General features: G+C 41.3%; 1 protein-coding gene across 1 annotated transcript; it reads left to right on the top strand.

The window, feature by feature from the left end:
* Positions 1 to 3,729: 3,729 nt before the first annotated feature.
* Positions 3,730 to 6,740, top strand: LOC145445408 (uncharacterized). The gene has a single exon (XM_080323601.1). The coding sequence runs from the start codon at positions 4,299 to 4,301 to the stop codon at positions 5,406 to 5,408; it is 1,110 nt and encodes a 369-aa protein (XP_080179727.1). The 5' UTR covers positions 3,730 to 4,298; the 3' UTR covers positions 5,409 to 6,740.
* Positions 6,741 to 13,193: the final 6,453 nt, after the last annotated feature.

Genomic DNA, 13,193 nt, shown 5'->3' with positions numbered 1-13,193 from the left:
GTAGTACTGATATTCACGTGGAAAGATTCCGCTAAATATAATTTAATGTGTTGCTTCGGAATTGAACTTTGTTGCGTTTACTGTTTCAGTTGATTGCGGATTTTTAAAGGTCGTTACTTCTAGTTCTAGACGCAAGTTTTAAAAAGTGAGTAATTCTAGTTCTAGTTGTGACTTTTGAAAATTAGCAAATATATAATGACCGGTCACTTCCGGATTACTGATATTGATCCATCCAAATCAAACTAGAAAGGACTAATCGTGTCAGCGTAAACCCTTCCATAGCCTACTGCCAGAGTAAGACGATAAAAAGTGACCCGCATACGATTCGTGACTGGATATACTGTGGCTTGGAATCAGACTCAAACTCATGTATTATTATGGCTTGGAGTCGGTCTTGTTTGCTGTCTTTCGGTTGAATGAAACATTGATTCTCTCTCTCGACGACAGAAGTGAAATGACTCGCCTTGGCACGAGTGTATGTTGTGCTCTTTCGGGGCGAAAGAACATGCGACATATTGAAAAAAATGTCAGGCGTGGACGATAATAATGATCATCCTATAGATCCAATTTATTCCTCGCAGAGGTTATTATTGCATTTGGCGTCCTCCCGCTTTGACTCTCATCGAGAGTTCTTCCGTTCTGTCCAGAGACTAATCTGAATCTAAGGTTCAGTTCAATGATTCGAATACTCGAATCTGAATCGAGTTTAAATTAGAGTGATTTGAGTCGAGAATAGTGAAAAATGATTGTTTCGAGTGCAGAAATTGTACGCTCCCAGTCCCAAGAGTCATTTCATCGGCGAGAATTATTGTTTCGATACTATATTCCACTGTCGCAGGCTGCAAACGGCGATTGGTCGTTTGTCGTATCCCAGCATATAAAACATGTAGAAAGAAGCTAATCACGTTAGTGGGAATGACATATCTGCGATTTGGTTGAAATTAATGTGATATAGAACTGTGGTCGCATAAAAGATACGTGTTTCGACTAACCACAAAACCGTCCATATTCGAAACCAATTTCGTCCAGCCCTAACTGTAACAGGAGATATGGCGCTGTGATTCTGTCGAGCCTTTAGCCTGACCGCTCAATAGCGCCCTCTGTGGAGATTTTACCCTCGTGACTTTATCGTCACTTTTGAAGTTGAGTGTTGGCCTGTTCCGTCCTGTTGCGTCGCATCGCATTGCCGCAAGAGTGCAAGTATACTGGGTCGAGGATTGGAGTCAGGCTAGGTAAGGGATGTAATGGACAAAAGGGCATTATTTGTTTTATGTTGTGGTGTATAGGTTTCGGCCATCATTCAGGACATCGTATTTTTTTATTTCGGTTGTAAGTATAGAGCCAGCCTGGAGAGTTACTGTTGTTAAGCTATATTGTAACTAACCTTGAAGTTGACGTGAACTTTCTTGGTAGTAGATTGTGGTCCTATTCTGTTGTTCGTGTTTGCATTTGACCTTGTCTGTGGCAGACTAGGGTAATAGGACGCATAGAAAACGAGGTAGTGGTCTCAATCGAGTTAGCGAGCTACTCGACGAGCCTAGATGGATGCAATATAACCGCCCAATCATTTGATCTAGGCGACGACCATACGTACGTTTAACCTCGGCTAACCTAATTGAAGTACAGCAGGCAGCAGGGTTGTCGCGGATGGTCATATATTCAGCCACATATTTAGTATTAGACAGAGGCAACGCTAACTGCGCTTGGGTCGCAATATCTCTATATCTGATTAAAGGTAAATATGGTAATATTAGGCTGGTTTGTCTAGCGCGGAATTTCATAGAACCATATCAACTTATGGAATTTCGGAATCGTGACAGGAGACGGTGTCTCAGTTGAGGAACAACGCAGCGAGTGTCATCTGGATTAGTAATCGCGTTGCGGCAATTGACAATGCGCTTATTATCTTTGCAAGAGCGATAAGGTCTGTGCGTAGTGTCATTGGGTCACCGAGCTATTGAGGGTGCCTGTCTGTAACCGCTTGTTTGTTGGTTCGATTTTCGGAGCGATGAGGTTGCGCAAGTGCTGACATTACTAACATTTTCTTGGCTGGTAAGGGCGCGACTTGATCTCGGAATAGAATGAGGTCCGACGAATTACGTCACATTCTTCAGCTATCCCGGTAACTTATTGAAAACGTTATAAACGCCATAAACATGTCTGATAGGTCTGTGGTCTTTTGAGCAATGAGCATGCGACACTTGGGCATGCGATTTCAATTTCGCGTTAGGGTTAGATTTAGGGCCACGTTAGTATTAAGCTTGGGGTTCGAATATATAAGGGTGACTTTAAAGGTGAGGGTTGAGTTATCAAGTCACATGATAAAGGGTGGCATACGGAAGCGCAACTATTTAGTTTTTCATAATCTTGCATGCTCATTAGGGGTGTTCAAAAAAAAAACTTTTTTTTTCAAATTTCATCGGCTTAGTTGTCAAATCGTCTGCGGTTGCCTAGAAAAACGTTGCACACCAAATTTGAAATAAACTAATAATAATCAAGTAAAATCGGGTAAATATATTTCTCAAGTGATAGTCGACATCTATATCTTCGTCGGTTCAATGTAGATTTCTTCACGATACAACATGATATTATATGATATTCTCTGCAACACTCCTATAGTACTCTCACAGGCGAATTATAAGACTAATGGGCGTCGCGACAGATCTAATTCCTATCAAAAGTTATCGTCCTCTCTTCATGTCAACCTCCACATTCGGCGAATACCATCTAATTGTATCCAAATATCGTGGTAACACACCAATGCTTTTTGTTTCTATATGACAAGAAGGCGGCTCAGATGACATTGAAAGACCAGAAAATGACTAATGTGCTTTATAAGCTCAGTGTGTTACCATATAGTTTGCCTGAAGTTCGCAAAGTATTGAACACATACAAAGCTCTAGTATCAACGCTTATATGAATTACAAGATATGCTTATTCAACTCATAAATACCATTCATTGGCATAGCCCATTCTCAATTGCAATCAGCACCATTTGTAACGACCTGGATCGGTGAATGTCAAGTAGCAGAGAAATATTCGAACACTGACATGCTGAGGAATGCAACTGATGTCTCTGTGGATGAGATTTTGCGAATGGCAACTTTGCAATAAGTAAAAACTTCGAATCAAGTCGGAGCGGCATGGGTATGCCCTGCATAACTGTGATAGTATAGTGTCCTATATGGTGACGACACAAGTAAATCTCACGGCTCAGTGAACTTGTATCACGTCACAATTTCCATTTGGCTACAGGCAATTTGACGGTCATTTGACGAGCATTAAATTTGGTGAAGCGGGTATCAATCGAAAGCTGACTCTGCACTGATTACGAAAATATAAATTTTATTCCGCTCGCGGCCCTGGAACCCCCACAATCAGCCTCGAATTTTTCATGGTTATGGAGGTTGGCATTGGGACGCAACAATGCTGTCTGGCTCTTTTTCTCTTGAGCTACTAAATTCGTATAGTGTATAAAATGCTTCTAAGGTGAATATTCACATATGACATAGTGACTGGACATTATTAAGGGTGTTATAGTCAAATGTTCTAAGTTATCGTCCGGCTCTACGGCGATGGTAACCAATTAATATGTCCCTTAATTGATAACTGCCCTAGCAATGTAGGCCTGCGATATCGCTTGAATCCGCATAGTCACCAAACTGCTAGGAATTGGTTGCTGGATGTCAGGAAATCCGAGAAGAGCAATCTCTGTTTACATGCTTTTTTTCGAGTCGGGAAGAGTGAATGATGCCAACCGCATAGCTCTTTTCTATCTCCTTGTTAATCCTCAGTTGAGACATCGCTTTTCTCGATGTCATTGTTCGTCACAATGCAAAATTTGAGTCTGATTTCAACCAGATGTTGAATAAATTTGTATTGTCGTAATCAATACCGTTGTAGCTTTCGTTGTATAGCGCATGTGAAGTTAGCATAATATTTCCGCAATTGCCTTGATGGAGAATATGTTGCGACCGGATCGAAGTGAGCCGTGTGATTCCTTTTGTCCAGACCAGTGTAGGGCACTTTGCTTACAGATTCGTTGCACGCGGGTCTTGAGTTGGTTTGTGAGGCATATATGTTTACACAAATATCCTTAAGACTTCTTGAAACGGATTTCATTCAACCAACTTCAACATGAATATATTCGGCGTTCTGCTAGGTTCTGGCATATATGTGGGCTTTGCCATTCAAAAGTCGAATGTGTGTGTGATAAATCATACCATTGATTACTAAACCTAATCGACCCTCTTTTATAGATTCAGTTTTCTAAACATGACCACGATATCCTTATAATTATGAGTGTTGGCTTGAATCATCAATGCGATATATGTGAGAAATACTTTTCTCGAGCAGTTCGTCTCAAGCGCCATCTGGACATCCATCTTGGCCTCAGGAATAAGTGTGATATTTGCGGTAAAGAATTTACAGGCAAGAATGCCCTCGCGGGCCACGTGAATATGCATATTGGCCTAATAAATATGGGATGCGATATTTGTGGGAAAGCCTTTCATGACGAAAATGTCCTGAAGAAGCATATGGATATACATACTGGCCAAAGAAATCATAAATGTGATATTTGCGGGGTGGCATTTCACCACAAAGGTCACCTGAAGAACCACATTGATATACATACTGGCCACAAATATCATGAATGTGATATTTGTGGGAAGGCCTTTCATCTCAAAAGTCGCCTGAAGTATCATATGTATATACATACTGGCCAACGAAAGTACGAATGCGATATTTGTGGGAAGACCTTTCATCGCAAAATTCGCCTTAAGGATCATATGTATATACATACTGGCCAACGAAAGTACGAATGTGATATTTGTGGGAAAGCCTTTCATCATGGAAGTAGCCTGAAGAGACATACGTACGGACATACTGGCAAAAGAAATCACAAATGTGATATTTGTGGGAAAGCCTTTCATCACAAAGATCACCTGGAGAATCATATGGATATACATAGTAGCAAAAGAAATCGTAAATGTGATATTTGCGGGAAAGCATTTCTTCAAAGAAGTGGCCTGAAGAGCCATATCGTTATTCATACTGGCCAACAAAATCATAAATGTGATATTTGTGGGAAAGCATTTCTTCAAAGAAGTGGCCTGCAGAGCCATATCGTTATTCATACTGGCCAACAAAATCATAAATGTGATATTTGTGGGATGGCATTTCATTGGAGAAGTGGCCTGAAGAAACACATCGTTATGCATACTGAGCAACAAAATCATAAATGTGATATTTGTGGGAAAGCCTTTCATCATGGAAGTAGCCTGAAGAGACATACGTACGGACATACTGGCAAAAGTAATCATAAATGTGATATTTGTGGGAAGGAGTTCAGTCTAAAGCATGTCCTCGAGCGTCACGTGAACATCCATCATCTGCGTAATTGCTAGAACGAATTCACTGGAAACACGCACCTTACGACTGGATTGATGCCCATATTTCCGTAAAAGGAAAATATCTACAGTTCGTGCCTAATTTCCGTGAGTTGTCGCGAATATTTGAGGCAGGCCACGCGTCGATGGGGACTCAATTCCGACGAAATTAGCAAGTTAATATGTAAACAATTCTTGTATTCACCATTTAGTTGGCTTAATGGTACTTTTTTGTTCAGTGTTTGGCCAGATGGTGCGCATAACCATCATCAAATATCAGGATTTCTAGTTCATCAAACCGGACAATGCGTCACCTTGACGCGAAGCGACCTTCTGAATGTCGGTGATATTGTTTGAAGGTGGGATCTGATGCAGCCGTTCTATTTCTTGTGATGATTCCGTCGGTTTGAGTAATGATGGCCAATGTGCACCTTTCCGGCAGTTACATGTCTTACATTTGTGTGAACCAGATGAACGAGCGACAGCTAGGTCCTGTCTATTCCATCACACCTTGGACCTCGACTGTTCTCCCACCTTCCAAACGTGATGCCACCGCGACAAAACGACTAATTCACCTCATTACAATCATAACCAATTTACGTGATAGGCCGGAAATTGCTTTGGCGTTTCCGTCAAGGTGACAGTCTTCTGCTGTTTGTTGAAAACGTCCGCGATCTACTTGTTAATTTCATATTTCCAGAGGTGATCAGTAACGAAGTGCCTCTACTTTTGCAAGGCAAGTATTCTAGACGCTTTTTCTCACTTGCACCATTTTCTAACGTTATGTTTTGGGATAACGACCCCCTTAACTTGAAGGCAATCTACTTATTAGTAGTATTTTGTAGAGTATAATCTAATTTCGGGCATGTTTTCATCGCCTTTGTGACAACAATTGTTATAACCACTGGTCAAAAAAGCCTCAGTATGGATGCAACAGCACCTGTTTTCGAAACTTGCACCCTATTTGTAGTCATGCAGTGTCATTCGTTATTTTCCGTCGCATGCAAACATTTCACGTTCATTATTTCACGTCACTTCGTTCATTCGTCTAGTTTCTTTGTTATGTGACTGAGCTTTCCCGTTAATAAATGATCTTCAGCCTTCACATGTTCCTATACCGGGGATCGGCGACACTGCTCAACTAATTGTCACGGTACGGCACGCAATTTTGAACGCTACGATTAGATTTTGGTACAGTGCGAAAGTATGACGGATGATTATGATTACATACGCGACTAATTTAATCCTTCCAACGACAGCAGAACGTAGCAAACAGTCTGGTCTGGGGTGGCAGTGCCTCACCTGTCGTCAGGATCAGTAAAAGAAAATTGGGACACCTTTAATGGTTATAACTCCAATAATTATGTGTATTTTCCTTCGATCCTCATGCATGACTAATTTCGAAACATTTTAACATATAAAATCACGAAATTTACTATTTATTGTTCCAAGATATAACGTGAAGGAGAGGTGAGGCACATATAGCCTATGCCAAGCCTTGTCGGTGATATCGCAAATTCATCATAAACATATCAGAATTTGTATTAAAATCAAATTATTAATTGGTATTAATCAAATGATATTGTCGCACTGATTCCGACAATCTAAATATGAATAACGTCAGAACCTCATAATCACCAAGGAGCGTGAAGTCGACAATGATACGCACAGCGGCAGCGCAGAGAAAGTATGACCAGGTGAGGCACAGATGGATTTGCCTCTCCTACTGTTATTTGACAATTCCAGCGCAGTTATACAATGCGCTATCGACTTCGCAAACCGACTGCGTAGCATGACTCTAGTAGTTGCGACGGCCGACATGTCGTGCGAAGAAAATAAATTCCCATACAGATATATCTATGTATTTTCCATCTATACATATCCCTGTAATTGTGTATATGTATAGCAACCTCTTGCGTAGCCTGCATGCGAAGAGTTCTAATGTAATAAGAAACAAGTCGCTGACTGAATCAGCCAACATTTTGGGTAGGCTATATCTATTTGTAAATCTGACTCAAGATCACTGCATCGTGAAGCGAGTGGCGCGGTGTGCTAAGCGACGCCGTCACGACACCAATGGCTATTGGTGTGTTGGTTCGAGTCTCAGCACTACCAAGTTGTCATGTGTTGGAGGTTTATCTGGGCTCCTCATCGCCGACATCACTGCGATTGCAGTGACTTAAAAAGACCAGAAAGTACACCGAGCTTGATAGCCGCAGTAAAGATCCGATGAATGACTGATTCGTGGAAGAGGAAGTGCAAAAACAGAAAAACCGCTGTGGAAAAATGCATTGAACTGTTGAAATTGCCATTGATCCATTGTCGTGAACAGGGCTTTGGAGCAGCCGTAAATTTTAACTGCTCCAGCTCCGGAGCTTTCTCAAGATCGTCGACGATGAAATGTAAGCACAAAATGACTGTCGCATATTACCGGAAACATTCGATATCGTTGTGTCCAGACGCCGAATAGTCGTGTCCTCGCAAACTGCGCCCAGCGGGCGGTATACAGCAGACCCGCAATATACTCAAGTAATAATATTATTGACCTAGTTCATTTATAAACTTTGAAAAATTTTACCCGCTTGGCGCGGCAAGTGGACCGCGCACTCGTTCGTCAATTGCATGTGTCCCTTTAGCCGAAAAGGTTGGCCATCCCTGGTCTATATAGATTACTAATCTACCCATAGGTTAGTTATCTATAGTAATCTAGAGTCTGTCAGCGGTCAGTAACATAGGATGCAGCAACGAAGACATATAGGTGCAGCCGTGCCGGCTTGTGACGTCATAATAAATACTTGTCAATTGTCGATAACATCATAGTTGCACTAGAACGCACTTTACTCTATGCCAGGGGTGGGCAAACTTTTGAGCTCGCGGGCCGCATTCAACATCTGAATCCATTCGTGGGCCGCACTATATAAAATTGGGATTATAATCCAAAACGCATTATTGGTATTTGATTAGGCCTAGGCTATATAGCGAGGACAAGGAGATAATAGATATGCTTATTTAAAACAAACCAGACATTAATTGCTTTGATGATATCGTATAGGCCAGTGCTCTTCAACCTTTTTCGTCGTGGTACACCCTTTTAACATTTTCTCAAAACTCGTACACCCCTGACTGTATAATATACCGATAACGCCGAAAGCCGCATTTTGATTACATATACAATACGTCCGGATTCCAGCGGAGAGTCGCCATGGCGCATGGACGACAAATGCTCATATGAAATTTGATACTGGGAACTTAACACCGCGGACAGCCCTTGTGGTGTTCTGTGCCTTTACTTATTTCTTGAGATATGAAATGCGCAAATTTTCTTATTGTAGAAGCAAAACATCCCAACAGGCTTACAATATATAATTTATGTACCAATATCGCGAGTATAAATGTCAAGAAAAGACACTAGATGACTAGAATTATGTGTGTAGTCGCGCCGAGCGCGAAAATTTTGCCCCTTGAATGGATTTCATCGAAAATGTTGGTAGTTTGACATATTATTATCAAAAATTTATTCATTCTCAGCTCACGTGATCAGATTAACCCGTAGAGCTAATGGAGGGTGTTTTCGAAAATATTGGGTACAGTATTAATGATGATGCATCTTGCGGTTCTTATTAATCACTTATAGTTGCATGTTGTTATTTCTTGGCCTCCCACCAGGATTGTTTGTATTGTTATTAATAATATTTTTTTTACACATCAATGACAGTGGTGATAATCGCCTGTTTAGAATTTGTGCGCCACGACAGTGCATTTCCTAAAGTTTAGTATTTTTGCTTTGGGTAATGAGGACGACTTTCGCTTGCACGCGCACTCCCATTCTTCATTCTCTCACGCTAACGTGCGTCCACTTTCAGGACTCTGCTGTTGACTTTGAAGCTCGGTTAACTCTTCTTCTGGGCTTTTCAAGGCGCTACGTTAACAGGGTCGGCGACGAGGAGCCTAGATAAACCTACGACACATAGAAACATGACAGAGCCGAGACTAGAACCAGCAACAATTGGTTGCATAATGACGGCCGCCAACACACGCTAATTTAAATATGTGTAGAACAGGGGTGGGCAAACTACGGCCTGAAAATTCCTGAAAAATTTCAAAAAATACACCATGATTTATGTTAAATCTCGAAATAATTTTGGACCCCTTTCGAGCTCGGCCCCTCCAATTGGGGGGTTTGGGGTGTGAAAGTTACGGTCCTGAGTAAATCTTGCGCAATATTCATGCTACGCGAAGAAGACTATATCATGCGTTAGTTTCTCGCAGATTAACTTCGAGCTAGCCCATTGTTATTTATAACTTTGTTAAACCAGGTTATTTCGCCATTCCCAGAAAATATTTCGCTATTGAAATAATATCAGTATCGCTCACGTGTACGAGGCCATACTAAAAAGATATCTTCCGTGAGGCGCAGGTCATTGTGAACTCTAATTTCCTCACCGCGAGCGCAATAGTTACCTTTGCGGGGCGCACTTGTACCTCGGTTTCAGACTTCAGTGATAACACTATTTGGCCCTGGCAATGTTCAATCTTAATTTTCACGAATCTGCGCGCCTGTGTGGTCCATTGGACAACAGTGCGCAACAACTATAAAAAAAAACATCATTTCTAATTTTTTGTGCGCAACGTAGATTTTCTGTGCGCAGAGACCGTTTCAGCACTGCGCATTTGCGCACGTGCGCAGCTTAGAGGGAAGATTGGATGTCATAGAGGCCCAATCATCCGATGTAGCACCTACCTTCCTACCACATGGGGCGGGATAGCGTAGTGGTAATATCTACAGTTGCAACACAATAGGTTGCTGGTTCGGCTCAGACCGAGGTCGACTCCAGAATTCCTTCCCAAATGTTGCAGGTTTACTTAGCTTCCTCCTCGCCAGTGGACCCGTGTAAGCGGTGTCCGAAAAAGCCTAGAAGTGGGCCGTCCTGCAAGTGGGCAGAAAAGAAATCATATAATAAGATTACCATATTTTCTGCACCCAAAATAGGATATTTTTTGCTGGCGAGTAAAATGGGAGAAGAATTGGTACGTTTGAGTTTGATGATATTTTATGTTTCCTTGCTAGCAAAGCAAAAGTTACAAGAACAAACACAAAAACAACAAATCAAATAAATTTTCGGATTCAGCCCATGAATACTTTAGCGAGATCGTGAAATTGCTCACATGAAATATCAATGAAATGATATAAAACTAGGGTTGCATTCAAAACAAACGGCGTTTTAAACAAAGGCCTTTAAAAAAAATTATTTTAAGTTCTAAAATTGTGTAAATACTTTCCAAAAAACATGTTGTATGAGCCTACGGAAAATTACCACCCGATATTACCGACGTATATCGATATTCGAGGGTTGGACTTGGAACCCTAACAATAGTCGGTTAAACATTACTAGTAGCGTATACAGGTATTTCGTCAAAGGAGCTATATTTACCCTATATTTTCAATTGTCAATGTCAATCCACGATGACGTCATAATTGATATTCGTGACGTCGGCTTTAAATAAAAAACATGATTGTTTTAAATTGATTTTTGTTTCAAATGCAACCCTATATACAACCGCCAAGATGCTCAAAACCAGTGATATATATAGTGCAGCAGTGAAGAAATCGTGACAGCAATTGCGTGGCTATAGTAGCCTAATTCTGTGGAAATAAATGCACTCATAATTAGAGCCCGACCGATATTGGATTTTTGGGCCGATACCGATATCTAACACCTTCACCGATAACACCGATATTCAAATAAGGTAGAATCTACCTCAAAAGGCGCATTTTAGAAACTGCAGAGCATTTATATCAACAGCTTTACAGCCTTTGTCATACTCGAACATGAAATAAACTAAAAATGCTTCATCTGGACACTTTGAAAGTGTAAGCTATATGAAATACAGCAATATTTCCAGTCTAGCGGTCAAGGATTGTAGCTTTCAAACTTCCTACCACCTTCTTGTGACGTCACGAAAATAGCCGATATTTTTTTCACCTCCAATGGCCGATACCGATAATTCTTTCAAAGTGTGATATCGACTCGATATTATCGGCGAACCGATAATCGGTCGGGCTCTACTCATAATAGCGAAAATAGTGTGTAGGCTATTTTCACCCGTGTACCACCCCAGGTATGCGGGTGTGAATAGTATACACCAGGGGTGGGCAATTATTTTCCTCCGCGGGCCTAATGAGAAGTAGAAAATACGCTGGCGGGCCGAGTGAGCATTTTTAGATATATTCAACGACGTATTTTATTTTATTTCTAAATTACATTGCTGCTCAGTGAATGTGGCGGTCTGATTGCCGTCATGATTCGAAACAATAATACATTTTTAACTCTTTTCAAACCCCTATCCACGCTTTTCTATTAAGATTCTAAAACAGTGATTCTCAAACATTTTAGGCACGCCTCCCTTTACGATAGTCACAAATTTCACGCCCCCCCACATGATATCACAAAATATTAAAAAGAGCAACCATAATGCTAGCAATCCCAACGGATAGTTTGATGGCATTAAAGGTGGTTGTTGATGAGAGAATTCCGTAATCTCAAAGTCTGACAACACACAGAGCAAAAGTTATAGTATAAGCCGGAGGAATTCGCGCGGAGCGCCCAATTTTTTTCATTTTCTTGGGTTTCGCGCCCCCCTTCAGATGCTTTCCCGCACCCTCAATTTCGACAGCCACTACACTGAAATGTATACGGGATGGTACAAAGCTTGTCTTGGTCGCTGCATTCCTAGCAGAGTACAAATCAAATAGCCTTGATGTTGAGCGAAGTTAGCGTGTTCTTTTTTTAATTCGCCATCCCTTGACCAAGTGTTTTTGTCATAATTAAAATCCTTAATCTCGGCAACATACTCAGCAAAAACTAAAAAGACGGGGTTACCCCTGACCAGTGGCGGCTCGTCCTATAGGGCAACTGGGGCATTGCCCCACCTAAAATTCTGTTCAATAACAATTTAACCATTTATAGACGCACAGCAATCAATAGGACCGAGATCACAGCGAAACCCGCGTTCTTCTTGTGCTTTCGCTTGCAAATGCCCATACATAGCGAAGTCTCTGCGAAAATCGAATTCTCTTCTGTGTTTTCGCTTTGTGAATGCCTAGCCGGGGCTTGCCCCGGTAGCGCTCATAACAAGCTTTCACTATCTATTCTCTCAAAGCCGCGCACAATAAAGAAACGGTGATTTACTCTCTCCTATTCGTAAAATGGCCGAGCAACCGGGGCAAATATGCCTAGTCGCCCCTAAGGTGTGATGTAACAATCGTATCTATATCTGAACTCGGTTACCGTAATATGCGTTGAGTCGACCTTTGCTGGTATAGGTCGATTTTGACGGTGTTTCGCACCATGATAATTCTTGAAACTTGGTATGATATGTCGTGAAGGTAGTATTTAACACTGCTCCAAGTTTCAGGCTTGCTACTTGAAGATAAGGGTAGTAATTCCGTTTCCGAAGTTCAGTGTGTGCTGATCTATCATGTACAATATGTACATAGTACAGCAAACAGATTTTACTCAAAAGCCGGTATTGGTCTCCATTGATTTTGACGATGTTCTATACCGAGATCGGTCATGACATTTGGCACGGTAAGTGTTAGTATCGACCGCTGTAACAAGTTTCAAGTTTGTCACTGAACTATGTGGGTGGTAATTTCGTTTCCAAAGTCGAGTAAGAGCTGACTCTTCATTTATCGCTAACAAATTTACGCAAAAGCCGTTATTGGTCTCTATTGATTTTAACGATGTTCCATACCTAGATCTGTCATGAGCTTTTGCACGGTATGTCTTGATTTTAGTATCG

This window comes from Botryllus schlosseri, chromosome 8 (assembly GCF_051294905.1).
Source record: "Botryllus schlosseri isolate E-star chromosome 8, Bs_hap1, whole genome shotgun sequence".
Classification (NCBI taxonomy): Eukaryota; Metazoa; Chordata; class Ascidiacea; order Stolidobranchia; family Styelidae; genus Botryllus; species Botryllus schlosseri.
Note: the sequence above shows the minus strand (reverse complement) of the source record. Positions and strands in the feature narration are given on the sequence as shown.

What these genes read in the sequence shown, in the direction of transcription:
- LOC145445408 (XM_080323601.1), top strand. Translation starts at nt 4,299, where the DNA reads ATGAGTGTTGGCTTGAATCATCAATGCGATATATGTGAGAAATACTTT.